Source organism: Siphateles boraxobius, unplaced genomic scaffold (assembly GCF_051911475.1).
Source record: "Siphateles boraxobius isolate OS27281-9 unplaced genomic scaffold, OSU_SipBor_1 130, whole genome shotgun sequence".
NCBI classification, from domain to species: Eukaryota; Metazoa; Chordata; class Actinopteri; order Cypriniformes; family Leuciscidae; genus Siphateles; species Siphateles boraxobius.
In genome coordinates, this window is record NW_027508734.1 from 17,659,433 (window position 1) to 17,680,222 (window position 20,790).

Below are 20,790 nucleotides of genomic sequence, written 5' to 3' on the forward strand. Positions count from 1 at the left end.
GTTAAAACTATGGATGTGCTCTGTACTCCTTTTTGCTGCTTTCATTATAACTTTAGATTTTTTTTAATACATTATGTTCTTTAAAAATATGATGTCAAATTTGCGCATGCGTTTTAAAGACTCGTGACGTCACCGCGTAACGCGCATGCGCGGTAACACATACGTGACGTACAAAACGTGACGTGAATACGTGACGACACCGCGCTACAGTCTGCAGCGAGGAGTACTTGGAAGCGAACGCTTTTTTTGCAGTTCAACGGCAGCAGTGAGCGTGGGCGAAACCGAACGTCTTTCTCTTTAAACTACTAACTTATAGCACAAAATAAACATGAATGGAGATCAAAAGGTATGTTGAAAGATACAGTACAACTTACTGAAATATATAATGTATCATGTAATCGTTTAATCAGTGTTTCAAGACGTCAGTGAAACAGCTTGAGAAAGTCACGGAAAAGTCATTTACATCAAGGAAAGCCATTCAATGTCCATAGCACGTTAATTATCTTAAAATAAAACTCTAATGAGGAGCATTTTGCTAAATATATACAATATATTAAATGTTCATTTTATATTTAATTAACCCGTTCATGATGTCGCAATAATGTATTATGTTCGAATAAATCTTTTAAAAGATCAAATTTCGACAACGAAATTTAAAAGCAGATACTTTTCTTTTTTAACCCAATAAAACTAAAAATTCAAGGCAAAATATTTTTTTTTTGTATTGATTATTATCTAAAAATAAATAGCAATTGAATAATCATTTAGGCTCTGTTGTTAAATGTAAACTTAAATATTATAGTAAAGTACCAATTAACAGGCTTCCCTTGTAAAGTTAGTTCACAACATTAGTTGAGACATACCTAAAATATTTCTGAATGAATCAAATTGAATATTTAATTGAATCAAGACAGGAATCAAGTGTTATCCAATTTGAGAAATCTGTATAACCTACCCAGCCCTACTGCCACATACAATCCAGAGAAAGCAAAGGAACTAGCAATCTGATTGATTAAACACAAAATACATGCAAAGTTAAGATGAAAGAGATCAGGAGCTTTGGTGGTCACTAGGTTAATGCTTCAATCCATAAAAGCTTGGGCTGAAATCAGAAAGCCGATTAGATTTTAATAATGGTGAGATCAGCTTTGATTTGTGGGTACAAAATGTGATTCTTCCTGCCAAGAAGATCAAGAAGCGGGTGGTAGAAGTATGTTACTCTATTTCTTACCACCTCTGCTATTGGGTTTGCCGTCATCACGGCCCCCTTCTCCGAGCTCTTTATCTACCAGGGACAGGATAACACATCTGGCTAGCTTGGGTTAATCCATGCTGACTAGCAACATGAGTTTCACAGTGATATGATCGATTACGAGGGCAATATTATTGTCTTACTTTACTGTGTGATTCCTTTGGCTATCCCTTTGATGACCTTCAAGATTACATGGGCTTTTACTGAAACCGGATGATGCACAACATGTTCTGATGTTCAGATAGAAAACAGAGGCCTTAAACTCAACTTTCTGTCTTCTGAGAATCTGCCATTTTGACCTACTCAGCTATTTTTTACTTTTGTATCTCTTTTTGGAGAAAAAGCCTTTTGAGAGGAAAAGTTTCATTTCAGCTCACCATTTCCTTCTCTCTTCAGAATGTAGGAAAAAAAGTCTGCTCTAATGAAACAGTTTATGTTGGCCTAAACCAGTCATCAAAATGAGTTATATTATTCACAACTCAGTTTTGCAGGCTAGTTCTATCTGAAGGAGGCACATTTTAGATTCTTCTTTGTTACAGATTTGTGTTGAAACCAAAGCCAGCATTATGCTTAATACATTACTTTTTTTATTAAAGATGGAAGACTAAACCACTAAATTGAAAAAATTAAATATGGAGAAAGGTAAACACGAGTAAACAGAAAAATACATACCGCCTTTGCCAGAGTCGTTGCCCTTTCCTCTGATGTCATTTTTGGGATCCAGGGCATCTTCAAGATTTAAGTCTTCATGATCTGTCAGCCAAAATAAGTACTCATGACATTACAAATGGAATATGCACAGAACTAATTTTAATTTTAATACAGCTAAGTGACAATGAAAAACAAATGTTTCTGTGTAATATTATGTGTTTGAAACAAACTAAAACGTTTAAATGCCTAATACTTGTATGCGGTGAAGATGGAACCCACACAAAGTCACAGGACAAGATGATAATGAAGACAAATGCAAAAGATGCCCATGTGATCATAATGTGCTGTGATATTAGGGTATAAGACACAGAGGATAATTTGACAGAAATATCTGAGTTATAAAAATAAAAAAAGATTTGAGATTTGATTGTGGCCATGACTTATTTTAGCTGCTGTAATTCTATTATCTTTATCGCATGAGTACAAGCTAAATTACTTGAGCAAAGCGGCTAAAGAAAGTCATGGCTTTTATTTGATGTAAACTGTATGAGAGGCATGCATTATTTTAATAATGTAATAATATTAGGGAGGGACTTTCTTCTGAATTAAATTTTTTGAACATGGAAGAACATTAGAGCATTATAGAAAGTTATGCTAAACAATCCATGATCGCATTATTCATTAGCCTCAATCAAATCTAATGTTATTTTTGGCCATTTTTTTAAATGAGCTTTGAATACACAAATATTCATGCAAACACGCACAGACACAAACACGATGAACGGTTCTAGAGGGGAACTGTCAGCACGGTACACACCAGACTGGACTTTCCGAGGGGCAACCGAAGTTCGGAGAGGATTATGGGTTGTTCGGGGCAACAGGGCAGGCCGAATGGTGGCATCAAATAAATCAGTTTTTGTCTCTTCTGTTAGTGGAGGTTAATATGTTAGTATTGTAAAGCAGTTCACATTCAGAGGGTGCTGGGTATTCAAACCTATGACGAAGAGTGATTATTGAGCACCAAAATAAATAACAAAAAAGCACTTGTGAGATTTATCTTTTACGGCATGCATCATTCAATGTTAAAAATAAACTACTCCCCAACCTAAACTGTCCCATACAATGTTTTTTTTTAATTTTTTTTACCACAGATACATCTCTGTGATCTATCAGGATAAATGTCCTGCTGACTCAGCATAACACATGATATAAAAACTATATGTTTTAGCAGCCAAAGATGCCAACAGCTCCAGTGTTTATTGTAGAAGGTCAGTAGGGGGATTTGCTTTGTGTTCATTTCAAGCAGAACAGACAGCTGTGATACAGCTATGATCTCACCTGTTTGTTTGGGTTTGGTCTTTGCTGGTTCCTTGACTGTGGGCTTAGTAGGTTTTGGACCGGGTTTCACTGTTGAACAAATGAACATCTTTCTTTCAGACTTTTTAAATCAGGTTTTAAATTTCAATAATTAAAAGTCATAAAGGGTGATGAACTATCACATAATTGAATGGTGAATTATGTAGATTCTACAGAATTACAAAAATACAGCATATTTTGCAAACAGCTCTTTGGACCAAGTGCTGCTTACTGCAGCGGCAAATGACGTCCGACTCCCCCTCTCTGGACGTAATGGGCGGAGTTATGGTTAGAGGTAGGGTTAGGGTGTGATTTGACTGTCTAGCTCCCTCATCTCGTCCAGTGAGGGGAGCTGGGCGTCAAGTTCTGCAGTGAGAAGTCACTCCTTTGTGTGCGTCGTGCCTCCCTCAACTCAAACATCACAAACACAGCTCTTATGGGTGCTTGTGCATGTCTCAATCGGTAAAAGTAGGCTACTTTTGACATATTACACCGCGTCTACACCGGACGCAACTGTTGTAAGCATTCCATCACGCCACAACAGCTAGAAGCTGTCTACACTGGACGCGACAAAGCGACCGTTGCAAATCCATTTGTCCTTCCTGTGAGAAGTATTGTGAGTGCTTGGACTACGTCATAAATAGAAAGAGGCATCAGTTTACTGTCAGGGGTTTTTTGTGTGGCGTCACACACCTTTCAGTGTAGACAACATCACTGAGTATAATGGGTTCTATTGGTGTAGACACGGCGTTAGGAAATCTTTTAGCTGTGTTGCAATTTGTCATGAGTAAGCAATTGAGTAGGCTAACACTCTGTCTAGAGTGAACGCTTATAGTAAACCCATCCGATGTATCTGACATGACACGCCACAACTATTTAGGGCTGTCTACACTGGACACGTCAAAGTAAACAATATAAACTGGAACATTTGTCTTTCTGAACGATTGCATGATGATTAAAGCATTTGTTCACTTCAGAATTAAAATTTCCTAATAATTTAAAGAGCCCTTTGAAGCTGCATTGAAACTGATTTGGACCTTCAAACTGTTGTAGTCCACTATATGGAGAAAAATCCTGGAATGTTTTCTTCAAAAACCTTCATTTCTTTTCGACTGAAGAAAGAAAGACATGAACATCTTGGATGACGTGGGGGTGAGTAAATTATCAGGAAATGTTCATTTTGAAGTTAACTAATCTTTTAAAGCGTCCATTGTAGCGCGTTGTGTGCGTCGCAATGCCTCTTTCGCTTTGACGGGTTCATGACCAGTTTAATCTTTGTAGGTCTACATACAGCGAAATTTGGCTTGCACTTCTGTACCCGAAGTTGAATATTAGTCATGCTCCCAAACCAGATAAACACCCTCTGGCTCAGACTGCTACAGTAGCCATGCCCCAAACTCTCCCTATGGGTTGAGCTGGAAAGAGATTGACGGATCTGAGCAGATCACTCTCATGTTTAGATGGTGCCTGGGAGGCTCAATGTTTACACTTTTGGAGGAGATAAACCCATGAATGGCATACTAATAGCACTCAGTAAACAATAAACTGGGTTATGATGAGAATGTATTTTAATATAAAAAAATCTAACATACCTCATTTAGGCTCATTTAACAGCAATGATTGCTTATCACAGCCTTAATAATTACATCAAACAATTATTACTCTCACCTGCTGGGTCCAGTTTAGGTGGTTGGGTAGCTGTGGGATTTAAAAAAAATTAAATACATTTAATGTACAAAATGAAATCAGTCTGGCACTACGGCAATGCCGTTTTTTACAAATAGTGCTGTATACTCCTTACATGGTTACATCATCATAATTTTCATACTTACGTGGTGCGTCATCTTCAATTGCATCTATCAAGTCCAAATCCTGACTTATGCCTGTAAAACACACAACAAAATAAGATATATTTGTGCAGCTCATGCATAAACACACTTAATGAGTATTCAGATCATGAACAAGCATGCAATTGGTATTTATGTAAATCATGCCTGCGCACACACTACAAAATGCATATAAAATTAATAAAAATGCATAATTTTGTTTCCCCAGATCATCCAAGCCCTGTAATATTCTTATTTGCCAGCAATACTGGCAGTATAAGGTCCTGTAATAAAATCTCAGATGATAGATGGAGGCTAATGCTAATACTGGATCTGATGTTAAAACTGGATCTGATATTAAAACTAGATCTGGTGTCCAGCTTGATTAAAGACTCGGTAACACTTTATTTTAGGGTCTAGTTCCACTATTAACTAGTTGCTTATTAACATGCACATTACTAGGATATTAGTACTTATAAATCATATTAATGCCTTATTCTGTATGACCATATTCGGCATCTCTTAATCCTACCCAATACCCAAACTTAACAACTACCTTCCTAACTATTAATATGCATTTCAATGTAAGGGGACCCGTTGTGTATGTAGATAGAAACTGCTCATTCTAAGGTAATACAAATATAACAGTTCATTTCTTTATACACCACTGAAGACATAGTTATGTATATGATATTGCATTTCTGTCAACAGATCCTCCTTAATACACAATGCACCTTTAGTGAGAATTGGACCCTAATCTAAAGTGTTACCAAAGACTCTTTATGATACAAATTCCACATTACTAGATTTTGACAAAGACAGGAAAATGACAGATCAGCAATGCATTCTTCAAGTACAAAAGGGACAAAGGATCTTTTGTGTTCATGTACTACACAACAATGACATTTCTGCAAAGGTTGCTTCCCCAAGTGCAATTTTTGCTATTATATTTCTAAAATAGTTTTTCTGTAATAAGCCTCTCTTAACTCTCCATGCCTCGTGAAATGAATGTCTACCATGTATTTTTAGCAGTGGGTCACAGATAATGTGGTGCAACACTACACTGGGGTCAGTCTTATCCTTCTCTGTTTCTTTATCTATATCTATCCAATTGTCTCTACTTCTTTCTGTCTGCCTCTTCTGCTTTTTTTTTATTTTATTTTTTTTATGTGGCTTTCTTGTTCAATTATAGGTTGTCTTAGTGCACACTTGGTATAGCTAAAAGCTAAAAGCTGCCCCTTATGCAGCAGTGCCAAAGCCAGCTCAGCACTGGCACACTGTTATGTGATCAATATGTCATGTGACAGCAGTTCATCTATCAAATGTTTTTTCCCATTCACGACAGATACCTGTGGGTTTAAATACAGTACATTAGTGTATAATATACTTTATAATTTATGATATTTTAATAAACTTTATAAGTTTATTATATAAGCTACTTAATATAAATATATATATTTAAAATTTGGGGTTTAATTGGTTATTCAGATAGTCTGGTGATGATAGATAATTGACAAAAATCAAAACATGAACCTAACACCTAAAACAGTGGTAAAACTATATGCTCATAAATAAACAATGGTTTTCAGGTAGGGAATGGAAATGTATCTAACTCCATATACTACAGAGGGGTGTGGCTGACAGGAAAAGAGGGAGGGACCGTTTACCTCTGCCAAAACTGCAGACCATGGCTTTCCTCATTCATTTCACTGATGGCTTTAGATAAGGGGTATTTTACAAATCAGAGCGTGGAATGCACATCATCTGTGCTTCTAAACAATATTCAAAGTAGTCTTTCTCAGAAAAAGAAGTTAGCCTATTCCGTTCATACTCCAACATGGTTTTGCTTAAACAAGCTGGGAATCTTTGACATTAAACTCGAGTGTCACATATCAACAGAGGGGACCGTTACCCCTGTATAAAATGATGGTATCTTCCCATCTTCCGCAGTCTCCAAAAAATTCCAAACTCCTATCCTGTACCTGGGCGCATTGTGACTTTGTATGCGCATGCGCTCTGACTCTAAGCATCCCAAAGTACCTGTACTGTGCTATGGGATGAGGAGACTATGTGGAAATGACATTGTCCTCTGAATATATTTTCATTTTAGGCAGTACTGAACTGTATTTGGGCGGGGGTCAACCTATATTTAAAAAAAAACATTATTAATGCCTTTACAAAACATACATTTGACATTTCATTTCCTATTAAACGAGGGGTGCAGAACACCATACACCAATTGTAACTATATTACAAATTATAGCACATTATTTACTAATATGATTTTTTTTAAACAAATGACAATGTTAATTCATTAAATACGCGAAACATAATCAAAAAACACCTGATTAATTGATGTTTAAATGTGTGAATTATACATTGTTTAATAATGAACAAAATCTATTAATAGTAATAACTTAAATTGTCCTAACTAACGTTACATCTTTGCGAAAGGTGAAACAAAAATGACATACAAAAATGACAAATGATTGGTATTAGGTGCACTTTTAATATCCTCATTAATATTCTTAACGCATAGATTCAAAAGGTCTCACCACGCAATAAACCACAAAGTAATCAAAAACATACATTTTATTTGTTTGTATACTGCTGGAAATGATTTGTTGAGCCTCAACATGTCATGCAGCGCCGTAGCAATGGCTAGCCTAACGTTAGACCCAGACAGATGATCGAGACCCAGACCGATGTTAAAACGCAACTCAAAAGACGGTGATTTGTGTGATGCATGCACCCAGTGCTTTAAATACACGCAGAGTCTACATAAAAGTCAAAGTCTAAATGCTTTAAATCAATGCTTGCCTACGGCGCCGACAAAAACTGATGAAGTAGGCATGGCACCGGGTTCAACAAAGAGGGGCGCAGCGCTTACCTTTCACTATCAGCAGAGAAAAGACCGCTATAAGCGTCCATGTCGAGAGCTTCTTCCACATGTTAAACATCCGAAATGGTATTAAATAATGGCAGTAGATGTATTTATGACTGTTTGCCCTCGGGGCCTAACGGGAATTTTTAGAGTAGGTCCTCGGTTAGATGAGGAAAGCCTGCGCGACAGTCTGCAGTGCGAATGTGCGAGAGCGAGCAGAAGATTCAGACCCGCGTGTTGATCACGTTACAACACCGGCTTTAGGGCGGTTCCTTAGGCTCAGCTCCGCTTTTTACTTAGAGCACGCTGGAATACAGTTTCAAAACAATAAGCGAACAACCTACCGATGTTACTTGTTTTTAGCTTCAAATAAATATAGGCTACTAGTGAACTTTGTGACCGACTGAACGTAGAATACCCTATACGCGTGATAAGAATGTGTTTACAGTTCGTGAAGGGCTGCACGAGGAGATAAGATGACCTTCTCTCGTGCAATTGGCTATTCACTTGGCATGACTGAATTAGGATAATTGTGCATCTCTGAATAATTAAATGTCTTGCACAATTGACTTCAGTCAATAATCATCATCAACTTTATTTTCCAGACTCTTGGTCCATTCAGAAGGCACAGACATAACATGCAACATACATAAATCGGATACATATACAAAGAGATAAAAAGATACAAAAAGATAAAGCTAAAATAAGAAAAATAAAATAAAAAAACTACAATACAGCATTTCTATAAAAGACACTTATACCAGCCTTTCCATAGTGATGAGTGGTATTGTGTGGCACTAAACCTAGGATTTACTAACGAATAATTTATGTGTTTGGTGGGATGACACATGGATCTCTGGTGGTTGGCTGTAGGCCTATCTGATGTGCACTCAGTAATTGTTTGCTAATTAAAGTTTTACCGTAAAGAAATTAGTTTCACTTTGGAAAAAAAAAGTATAAATCAATAGCAATTCAGACGTGAAGCGCCAACAGTTAGTAAACAAACAGTAGGCTATAAAGTAAAAAAAATAAAAAATAAAAAACACTACTTGGACAAAAATAAAGCCAGCTAAAATCCTGCAGATATTCTTAAATGTAGAGAATAATTTCAGGTCTATATCTATTTTTGCTATCAGACACTTACAGTTATATTTTGGAGTGTTAATTGTGACTAGAATGTGCTACGCTGCATATCGACACTGTATTGTCAGTCACTAATTCAGAATCATATGGTCATTTGCGGGTTTGAGTCTACGAGTTTTTAAACTACTTTTTTAACTGGCTTTTATGCACCGTAAAGGAAGGCATACATGGATACAGGTGTTTTTGCATTTACTCTTCAGTTTTGATGTTCTCATTGACTTCTGAAACCTAAGATTAGAGCAATTGCTATAATCTTAGGTTTCAAAAGTCAAATGAGAACATCAAAACTGAAGGGTAATGCAAAAACACCTGTATCCATGTATGCCTTCTTTTACTGTAAAGGAAGTACCATAAGTAATTATGGTACTTCCTTAATGGTAAGAATTATGGTACTTCCTCAATGGTAATTATGATTCTTCCTTTATGGTAAGAAGTTACCATAAAGGAAATTACCATAAGTAATTTCAACCCTCATTAATCAGAGTTCAAAATTAATTATGTTATATCTGTGCAGTATAGACCTTATGTAGCCCCGCCCCTTTTCAGCTAGTTGTCTTTTGTCTTCCGGTCTATATTTTTACAGCGATCCTGCGTATTTATAAATGAACGGCTCGTTTTAAAATCGTCCCTTTCTACTGACATTTGTTAAGACATCAAACATTACAATCCTCATGATAACTTTCGTTAACTTTACATTAAGTAAATCCACTTCAAAAGCTAATTAGTCCTGGACAGCAATATAAATATTCAGAGCAACCGCAAAAACGGAAGTTCAAAGACAATATTCTAAAGATGGCTGTGCCCTCCCTATAGCAAGTCAATAAGACATAAATGTTATGCAAGTTAAAAGAGCTACAGCGACTCATCCAGTGTGTTCATTGTGGTATGCTCAACCATGCTCGCAGAAACAACATCCCATTTAAAATGGGTGCAATAAGTGGTGCATTAAAGATCATATACAGTACATCCCATTTTTCCATCATGGTTCTCTTGTTTTACATTTACTTAAAATTTACTACATTTTATGCAAACAAGCAATAATTACAAAGCAAACATAGAAAAAAATACCATTTTTGAGATTTGAAAGAGTTTAAGTAAGCCGTATGACAATGGAGCAATGGAGAACAATCAAAGTTTTGGAACAGTCAGAAAAACAGAATGTGGCCTATAATGTTTTTGCCAACTCAATACGTTATCTGTAACAGAATGTTGCAGGATGACAACATTTTGTTGGCCAAAACCATAGGCAAATGTGATTGGCAATGAAAATGTTATTGGAAGTTTAGCGATGGTGTTAAATTCATGCGACCGTGTATATGTTTAGCTTTTTACTTTTTATATTCAAAATTCATAAGCATGATGAACAAAAAATGTAATAATCATAAACTTTTGTTGATCACTGAGCTTATTTTCTGCAATAATCCAAAAGCCAATGGAAAAATAATACTTGTTTTTTTGTCGAGGGAGCAGGGTGATGATAACTACAAAAATGTGTCATCAGTGCAGCAGTATAACTTACTCTTTCTTCCAATCTCACTCCTCCCAAGTACAGATCTTCACTGTAGACTTGACAGCTGTCATGTTTGATGTGGGACATTTAGCAAAGCACCCCCATAAGGGCAGATTGAAATACTGTGAGTCTTACAGCTATAATTCATCTGTATTCAATCATCATGTTTCTTGACTTTAGTCGGACAGTGTAAAATTTTAGAAAATAAGCTGATGAAGTTGGACAAGTAAAAGGCAGTCCATATGAGACAAGTCAAAATATTAGATTTATGTCCTGATATATGAAAGAAACACTTTTTGCTTAGTCTTGTTCTTTTCATGCAAAAGTCAAGTCAAGTCACCTTTACACAGCACTTTATAGAGAATGCATTTGACGTCAGTTTCCCGCCTGAAAAACGCCCCCTCAGCCGGACTGGCAAAAGAGCTGCTGCATGATAGGGGAAACTGTGCAAAGCGCGAGTAAAACAAACGATTATCAGTTTAAACTAAAGGTTGCTTCCATTATAACCACATTTTTTTATTGTTGGTGGTTTTCCCTAATGGGAAGAGGTAAAATTTGTAATTTTTACTGTTGATAAAGGTGGCACCATTAACCCTTTAGATAGGCCTGTGCAAAAAAAAACTTAGTTTCTGGCTTTTACATGTAGTTATATGGAGTATAATAGGATATTAAAGTGTGTGTGTGTGTGTGTGTGTGTGTGTGTGTGTGTGTGTGTGTGTGTGTGTGTGTGTGTGTGTGTGTGTGTGTGTGTGTGTGTGTGTGTGTGTGTGTGTGTGTGTGTGTGTGTGTGTGTGTGTGTGTGTGTGTGTGTGTGTGTGTGTGTGTGAGAGAGAGAGAGAGAGAGAGTCTTGACGCGTAACAAAAATGAAAATCAAAAATATGCACCTCAGCTCTCAGAACTACATGGAGTAAGCAAAAACAAAGTAAGTGTATTTATGCATCTGCTGCCTTTGTTTTTAGCCATGAACATAACAAAAGGGTAGTGAATTTGAACAATGCACAAGGATTAACTCTTACATTCTAATTACAATCAAGGCGTCAGATGAAAGTTTATCTTCCACTCTTTTGAAAGGTGTGCTCAGTTTGTTTCTAGCATAAAGTTTCAGGGAGATATGGCTCAGGATTCATGAATATAATTAAACCTTTTTAGCATGTTTGGGTGGTTCCGGGGAGTTAAAGCAGAATTTGAGGTAGCATTGTTTTGACCCTAATTACAAGTTTCCAGCAGCTTGTTGACCGGGTTGTCCACCCAGGTGATCCTCAGACATCATAGATTTCATTTCTATATGACAACCTTTTACAGCAGCCCATGCCTGATTTCCTAAAAAACAGGTGTTTTGCCCCCTGGGTATAATAGTTTTTTGTCAATGTTTATTTAAAAACGTCCAGTTATGCAGATATACGATGGCAAATATTTAATTGATGAGTTGTTAATACAATATATAACAATATAATACGTAGGGTATGATTTTACCCCTAAATACAGCATATTGACACAAAATGATAATTGCAAATCCACCATTCGCTGCCTGGAGTCCAGTTGATTCTAACTGCAGCGATCCATTTGCTCCTCTTTTCTGTATCGGCACTCTGTAAAAATATACCTCAGATTTCTTTCCAAACCCATTTGTACAATCTCAAAGCTCTTTCCCGTTTTAGGTGTGTTTTTTGTTTTTCGCGGCATTCAAGCTGAAAACAAACGCTGCCGCTCAGTCTTTTTGCCACTCAGCAAAAAGTCACAGTCACTTAGGCCGGAGACACACTGGCTGCGTGGCGTAAGCGTCTCAGCTGCGTGGCGTGTCCGTTTTTATTTCGGCTCCCATGTTAACAGGTTCAAAATAAGTTCCTGGTTTTCTGGTGTCAGTAATGGTCACATGGCATGCAGGTAAACACTTCTTTAAAAACTTTTTTATTAAAATGTTTTATTTTGATTGATTTCAGTTTGTCATGGAAGTTGACGGAACAGTGAGAGTGGACTCAAGCGCAGAATGAGTCTAAACTGTTTGAAAAGCAGGCAGGACAAGAGATGGTGGGAGAGGAGGTGAACACAATCCAACAGAAAGCAAGGAATGAAACAAAGACCGACTTAACCCACACAACAGGAAACAAAGACAGGAAAAACATACAACGAAATCCACAACTGGAACAATGGGCAATAAGTAACAGGTAGCACAATACACTCAATTACAACAATCTGGCAAAACATGAGGGTGGGGTGTTAACATGGAAGTCCCAAACTGGCCAGGAAACACAGAAGGAGGGATGAAGCAGGTGCAAACAGAACCAGGCAAAAACTTCAAGGTAGACAAGGGAGGTGCCGGCTTAGGGAAGCCATAACCAGGAAACATAGAGGGTGGGATGGGAACTTGAGGCACCCTTTTAAACTTTTATCTACTATTATTTTAAAGGCACCCTTAGGTACTGGAACCGGACAAAATGGTCTGGATTTCCAATTGGGCTTGACAGATTAAGGGGTGATGACTAGCAGGAAAAGTGAAGGTTTTGGAACTAGGTTCAGAGACAGAGTCTGGGGTGCCCTCTAGGGTAGCAGGATTAGGCCCAAACATTGATTCAGAAATGTCCACAGGGGCTAGAGCCGACACTGCAACTGCTCTCTCTGCAGCAGACTCGGGAACAGCTTCCTCTGAAGCGGGCTCAGGAACATCTCTCACAGGAGCGGGCTTGGGAATAGCTTCCTCTGAAGCAGGCTCAGGATCTGCTCTTTCAGGAGCGGGCTCAGGAACAGCTTCCTCTGAAGCAGGCTCAGGATCTGCTCTCTCAGGAGCGGGCTCGGGAACAGCTTCCTCTGGAGCAGGCTCAGGATCTGCTCTCTTAGGAGCGGGCTCGGGAACAGCTTCCTCTGAAGCGGGCTCAGGAACTGCTCTCTCGGGAGCTGGCTCGGGAACAGCTTCCTCTGAAGCGGGCTCAGGAACTGCTCTCTAAGGAGCGGGCTCGGGAACAGCTTCCTCTGAAGCGGGCTCAGGAACTGCTCTCTTAGGAGCGGGCTCGGGAACAGCTTCCTCTGAAGCGGGCTCAGGAACTGCTCTCTCGGGAGCTGGCTCGGGAACAGCTTCCTCTGAAGCGGGCTCAGGAACTGCTCTCTCGGGAGCGGGCTCGGGAACAGCTTCCTCTGAAGCGGGCTCAGGATCTGCTCCCTCAGGAGCGGGCTCTGGAACAGCTTCCTCTGAAGCAGGCTGAGGAACTGCTCTCTCAGGAGCGCGCTCTGGAAATGTACTTTCAGGATTTTCACACTCTGTGGCCATGACAGGTTTGGCAGGAACAATTTCTGTGGACTTGACAAGACTTACAAGACATCCAGAGAAGGCCTCCGCAGCAATGACAACAGGAAACTTGGGAATGGCCAGCGTGGCCGCGACAGCAGGCTGCTTGGGAATGGCCTCCCTGATCATGACAGTACTGGCAGAAATTTTCTCTGTGGGCATGAAATGACTGGCTAGTACACCTATATCTGACTTGACAGGAACAGCAAGTGACTTAGAAGATAATTTCACTGGACTAGAAGCTTCGGGAACCATTGGACTTGGAACTTGGGAATTGGACTGCACAGCACAGGTCTTTCTTTTCCTCCGCTTTCGACGGATCAATACGGTGTGCTTGATCGTCTCTGTAGTACCTGCAGCACTCTTCGCTGACTCTGGGGTGGCTGGAACAGACTGGGGAATTTTTCTTTATGGAATAAGCTGTGCTGAGGTTGGTGGGCTTGAGGGTGATGCTGCCAGCAGGCTTGAGAGTGCTGTGCCCGGTTGCATAAAGCACCTTAAGTATAATTTTCCATTAAGTTCTCCCTTATGTTTCCCTTAAGCCTAAGGGTGTTGCAGAAAAAACCCTTAAGTGTTACTTAAGGGTTTCTTTAAGTGAAACGTCAAAACACTTAGAATTTCCCTTAAATGCTGTTCTTTCACTTAAGTAATCCCTTAAAAAGCGTTAAGTGTTGCATAAAACCCCTTAACGGTAATTTTCCTGAGGATAATTTAAGGTTTGGAAATCGTAACCTTAAGAGTAACACGGACAAAAATAAGACGACATGGTTGAATTTATTGAACCAGTTGAAGATAATTATGTGCAAAGACAAATTTTTAGAGATAGGGAGAACCCTTTGGACCATCTTAACGATGAAAAATTGTTGCTTGAATACCGGTTTGATCGACGCGCAATATTTGACATCGCTAACAAACTAGACGCGACCTTGACCATGTCACACATCGCAACCACTCTTTACCTGCAGTGTTACAACTGCTTATAGCACTGCGTTTTTTTGCAACTGGAAGTTTTCAGCTCTTTCCCGTTATTTAAACGCAACGGTCAAGTTTCCATCCCGTCATGACCAGGAGGTCATTCAAACCATTTTTTTTTTTCGGAAAGCAGGTTTTCCTCGCATATGTGGTGTTATTGACGGCACACATATCAGAATACAGGCGCCCCAAACACACGAAGACCAGTACGTAAACAGAAAAGGCTACCATTCAATAAATGTACAATTAGTGTGTGACCATCTCTGCAAAATTACAAATCTTTTTGCATCATGGCCCGGGAGTAAACATGACTCCAGGATTTTGGCGGAGAGCAAACTAGGGAATGATTTTGAAGCTGCAGTGCACACTGGTCTCCTGCTCGGGGACAGTGGTTACCCCTGCCGTCCATGGCTCATGATGCCCTTCATGAATCCCCGTAATGCTGCACAGGCATGTAATTAATTAATAAGTTTATTCCTATGAAGGTAGAATTTGCTGCCTAAAAGATTTGCATGGAAAATGTTAATCAAATTGTGAGCATTAAAGAAATATTACCAGTAGTTTACTGAATTATATATGTATTAAAATATGTATTTAACATAGGTAGGGGAGAGTGGGGATAGATGAGCCAGTGGGGAAGTTGACCCACCCCCTGGTTCTAGGCAACTATGCACATTTGGTGTCATGTGACCATACATTCTGAAGGACTCCATCATTTCTATTTTGTTGTGAAGAGGAGAAGCACAGTGGACAAAAGGTAAACCCTTTTTTGCTTGTTAAAGTTAATTTTCTGCATTGCAGGTATACTAGCTGTTGTGCCAAAGCAAATGGTTCTAGGTCTAAAGTTGTGTGTGGTACATGTTGGTGATTTGTCAACATATAAAACCATGGGAATCATTAAGCTAAAGGTTAGCCTGAATTGCTAAGCTAGGCCGATTTTACCAAAATGGTGACTATGGGGCAAAGTGAGCCAGATGATGTGGGGCAAATTGAACCAGTGGTTCAACTTACCCCTAAATTAAGGCACTGAAGTTAAATTAAGTTTTAAAGTGATAGTTCACCCCAAAATGAAATTTCTGTCAGTAATTACTCACCTTCATGTTGTTCCAACACCCTAAGACTTTCGTTCATTTTCGGAACACAAATTAAGATATTTCTGATTAAATCTGAGGGGCTGGATCACTCCTCCATAGGCTTCTAAGGGGTTGAAACTTGCCGGCCCAAAAGTTATTAAAAATATCGTTAAAATATTCCAAGTGACTACAGTGGCTCAATCTTAAGTTTATCAAGCGACGAGAATACTTTTTGAGTGCAAAAAACAACAAAAAATACGACTTTATTCAACTATTAATTTCCTTCTCTGTGGCCCTCGAGATAGTTCACGTAGAGTAACAGCGCAGCGCTTCTTTGTTGTACGTCACACACATGACCAAGATTGGCCAATAGTGAGTCTACGTGGGACGTACAACACAGAAGCGCTGCGCTGTTACACTACGTGAACTATCTCGAGGCACACAGAAAAGGAAATTAATAGTTGAATAAAGTCGTTATTTTTGTTGTTTTTTGCGCACAAAAAGTATTCTCGTCGCTTGATAAACTTAAGATTGAGCCACTGTATTCACTTGGTGAACCTACAAACTTGATGACACTTCTGAGTGTGACAGCTCCCAGGATGAAAGCAGTGAACCAGACATCTCAGATCTGTCAGTTGGTGACTATTATTGTGAATTTTGCGACCAAATGCAACAGTTACCATTAAAGTGGCTTGGTTGAGAGCCTTGAGGGCAATGAATTTAATGCAAGATTCCTCAGAAGAATCCGAGGGAGCACTGGCAAAGACAAAGCCACCTTTGCATTCAAAGAAAAATATTTGGGATTTGTCCCACTGAATGATGTGCTTAAGAAGCTTCCTAAACCTCGAAAGGTTGGAGGAACTGCAAGGAGGGAGCAACAAATAATATTTCTTTGCAACCTTGATGGATGGAATATCCAATAGTTGTTTTCATTGTGATGAGGTCTGGAAGTTCAAACTGTTCTTTTGTTCTCACAAGTTCAAAACTGTGACACTGTTTAACAAAATTGGAAATTAGAACTAAACACACTGGAGGGACGTTCTTTCTGCCAAACACGTTCTTGTGTGTGTGTGTGATTGGACATGACTTGATTAACAGCATAAGAAATACAGCATATAACAATTTCTGTCAGGACCACTATCGTCAAATACGATTGACAATTAGCATACAGTTTGGATTGGCGGTATGGTTCCGTTCTGGGCGAGAACTCCCTGCAGCCTAGCCCTCTCCTGCAGCCTCCCTCCCATGCAGCCTAGCATTGATAAGAGCAATAACCCCCCTTAGGGTAAACACAACTGAACCGACATGAATGTATTGCAGAAATCATTAATTCAAGATTTTAAAATACAACATAATTCGAAAATTTGTTCTGATTCAAGGGGAATCAGAATGCCAAATCCTGACTGAGAGAGGAGGAGCTGGGGATGGAGGAGGGTAATTAGCTCCTGAGAAATGCGATAGCTGCTGATAATACTGAAGGAGCTTATATATGTATACAGTGATAGGCCTCGTATTCCTATAGGTAGACGTGGATCAGCTGATGCGATCTTGACTAACATTACCTGCCAGAACTGACGCTATGCTTGATATTTCTTTCTCCTGAAAACTATGCTGGCAGTCCTTCACTTAACAGAAATATTTAAGACTATTGTTCACCAATACAAAAAATAAGAGATTAAAGGGAAAATTAAACTTTATGCCGTCTGAAAACGGTTTGTTTTGTGTTGTTTGAGGTAGCTTCAAAAAATAACATTGTTTGGAAAGGTAAGTGTATTATTAAAAAACATTTTTTTAAAGAGGCAAGTTATTATTATTTTTATGCTTGCATTAAAACGTGAAAAATAGTATGGTCAATTTACCCCCAGATGGCTCAATTTACCCAGTGACTGGGATCAACTTACCCCTTGCCTGGGGTAAGTTGAGTCACATGAACACTTTTTTTTTCTGAGGTCATATTTTCAAGGCTCTTTGTCATAGGTGCATTCTTATATTTTCAGTTGATGGGCAACATCCCAAATTAACAGTAGATGTCTTCATTGTACTTTTGTCTCAATTGGACAAAATTGAGAGATCCACATTAGTAAAAACTGGCTCATCTTACCTTGTGTATTTTCTATTGTGTTGCTAGTTGTACAACGCTGTAGCTGTGACGCGTTGTCAATTCTGTAACACCTTACCTGATTTGTATATGTTTTAAAGGGGTGGTAAAACACAATTTCACTTTTGTAACTTTAGTTAGTGTGTAATGTTGCTGTTTGAGTATAAACAACATCTATAAAGTTACAACACTCAAAGTTCAAAACAAAGGGAGATATGCTTTTAAAGAAATGAATTTCTAAGGACCACAGCAAACAGCCGGTTTTGGACTACACAACATTCCTCCAGGGTTGCTGACCTCAGTAAACCCCATTATTTACATGAACCCCTCCTCCGAGAATACTAAAAAAGGGGGGCGAGGCCATTTTATATTGCGTTAGACAAGAGTTGTTGTGGTACAGGAGTGTTGTTGCCGCTGCAATGTCGTCGAAACGCTGTTATTTTTATCAGTTCCCGGATTGCAGGTCCACTTCGTTCAGCCTTCCTAGGGCCGCGGGAGTTAGGGATCAATGGTTAATTATTACCCAAATCTCGCTCTCTGTACTGCACACGGAGGAAAGCTTCCACAATCTTCGCGAGCTCAATGCAGGATTCGCACAACGGCTTGTGCTGAATGATGGAGCAGTTCCAACATTAAGAACAGAAGCTGTTGTTTACGGGCCACAACCTGTAGGTATGATTTATTTTTCGTCGATGTGGTTTCCTGTAATAGTTCGTATTGTTAATTGTACGTTGTAGCAAGGAAGTAAACAAATGACAACGCTGTTTGGCTCTGCAAACCAGTTTGTTAAATGCTCATTCATACTTAACGTTATCCGACAAACACCTAACATTACAAACTTTTTAAATCTGAATAGCAAACTTGGAATTAATGTAAATTATTCTTTGATTAGAGCTTTTATGTATTGTTTATCGCTTGTTTATCTACAGGCATGCTAAACATGGTTCTGTGTTTGATTTGGCTACTGCAGTAAAGCCAGTTGATGTTTGATGTTAAATGTTTAGTGTTCGTTTTGGGTTAATAGTTCTGTCGACAGATATTTGGCTACAATCGTTCTAAAAATACAAAAGTAACAGTGCCATACAGTCAGTAACAATCACTATAGATCCGCAGTCTTTACTCAAAATAATCGCTTTGAGGACTGTAGTATAATTTGTTAGAACGATTATATGAAATTCTTGTTTTTGAAGCTTATTTTTTCCTATAATAATTAGTACAATTAAATAACAGCTGTTACGTCCATAAAGAATGTTTGTGTGTGTGTGTTGGGGGGGGGGGGGACGGGGGGGCTCTATCTGTCTCTATCTCCATCAGCTCTATCTGTCTCTCACTTTCACTTTTCTTAGGATGTTGCTGATTGGCTATCGTGCTGATTGGCTATTGGCTATCGTGCATCGTCAGTTAAGACAATGAGTGGCCGCGCCTTGGAAGGTGGGATCGGCATTAGCGTGGTGAGTGACACCTGGTGAAGTGGATACTTAAAAACCATGCTGCTGCAGGCTGGCAGAGAGAACCTTGTCTTGTCTTGTCCTGTGAGAACTTTGCCTTGCCTTGTCTTGAGAGAACCTTGTTTTGAGAGAACCTTGTACGTTGTTCACATGTATGCTCATTGAACTTTGTTTTGGCTGCGTCCAAAACCTTCTCCTTTGTGAGCGTGGCGGTCTACAGAGAAGAAGGGGTTAAGTACGTTTGTCACGTGACATACATGGTGCACACGTAGTGAAATCTGTCTGTATTAAAAGACTAGTTAGGGAATTGTGCCACCCGCTTTATTTATGTTTTTTAGTTAGTGTAGTTTTAGTTATGACGTCTGGGACGTTGAAGATTTTTCTTTTTGGGTTTTCTTTATATCCTAGTATTAGTTGTTTAATGTGTTAGATAACCTTTATGTTACTTTCATTACTTTGGCACAAGTCATTTTCCATTTTTTTCTTTGTGGTTGGTTCTGTTATATCTTTATTCATTATCATATTTATTAAAACTTATTCACTTTATTCAGTGCTCTCTCGTGTTTTCTCACCTCATTCAGTGTTATAGTGTGACGTGTCTAAGATGGTTATATGTGTTCCCCTCCTAAAAGCCCTAGACGGGTATGAGTCATAGGAGGGTCATAACATAATGGGGGCTCGTCCGGGATACAACTGAATTAAACAGATAACCAGTTCATGACACTGTCTTCTGTAGCACTGTGTGTGTTGAGGATTTGTGCGTGCGGTTCTATTGTCGCTAGGATGTTAATTTTAGAAAGGTTTCTTGATAGTCCTTCGCAAGAGGAATTGGATGGTTTTAGGAAGGATGATTTGTTGAGGATAGCAAGTCATTTTTAGATCTCAGTAAATAAGCAATCCCTTAAGAAAGAGATTAAGTCTGTGATACTTAACCGTTTGGTGGAGTTGAATGTGCTGATATTGCAGGAGAAACAATCAGTTGGGAACAGTGTGGAGATGGATGCGTCTGAGGGGAGTGGAAAGGTGAGCGAGGAGGAGCTAACGCCTACGGCGGAGGTTGAGGCTGATGCTAGGGTGAGTTTACCTCCGTTTGAACCATTCTCCCCTATGTCTGTTGGCTCAAAAAGCGAAACGAGACTTAAAGTCCGTTTGGCTCGTTTGCAGTTTGAATCACAGGAGAAAATACAGGCTCGGCAAGCGGAAGTTGATTTGCGATTACAAGTTCGTAAATTCGAGATCGAGGCGGAGAAACAGGTAAAAATGCGACAGCTGGAGCTTGAAACAATGCGAATTGTG

The 20,790-nt window shown here is 39.0% G+C and overlaps 1 protein-coding gene across 4 annotated transcripts in view; it reads right to left on the reverse strand.

Annotated features, from left to right (window-relative positions):
- The window catches only part of cd99l2 (CD99 molecule-like 2), a 14,550-nt gene extending 6,160 nt beyond the window's left edge, over positions 1-8,390 (reverse strand). The window contains exons 1-7 of one of the 4 annotated variants that reach the window (XM_077228308.1): positions 7,976-8,175; positions 5,092-5,142; positions 4,928-4,957; positions 3,242-3,310; positions 2,721-2,828; positions 1,925-2,005; positions 1,232-1,285 (exon numbers count right to left, since the gene is read on the reverse strand). In XM_077228308.1, the coding sequence (XP_077084423.1) occupies positions 1,232-1,285; positions 1,925-2,005; positions 2,721-2,828; positions 3,242-3,310; positions 4,928-4,957; positions 5,092-5,142; positions 7,976-8,045 (463 nt within the window). In that variant the 5' untranslated portion in view covers positions 8,046-8,175. Of the gene's footprint in view, positions 1-1,231; positions 1,286-1,924; positions 2,006-2,720; positions 2,829-3,241; positions 3,311-4,927; positions 4,958-5,091; positions 5,143-7,975 lie in introns of all 4 variants that reach the window. The other 3 variants (XM_077228309.1, XM_077228310.1, XM_077228311.1) reach the window with 3 other exon arrangements.
- Positions 8,391-20,790: the final 12,400 nt, after the last annotated feature.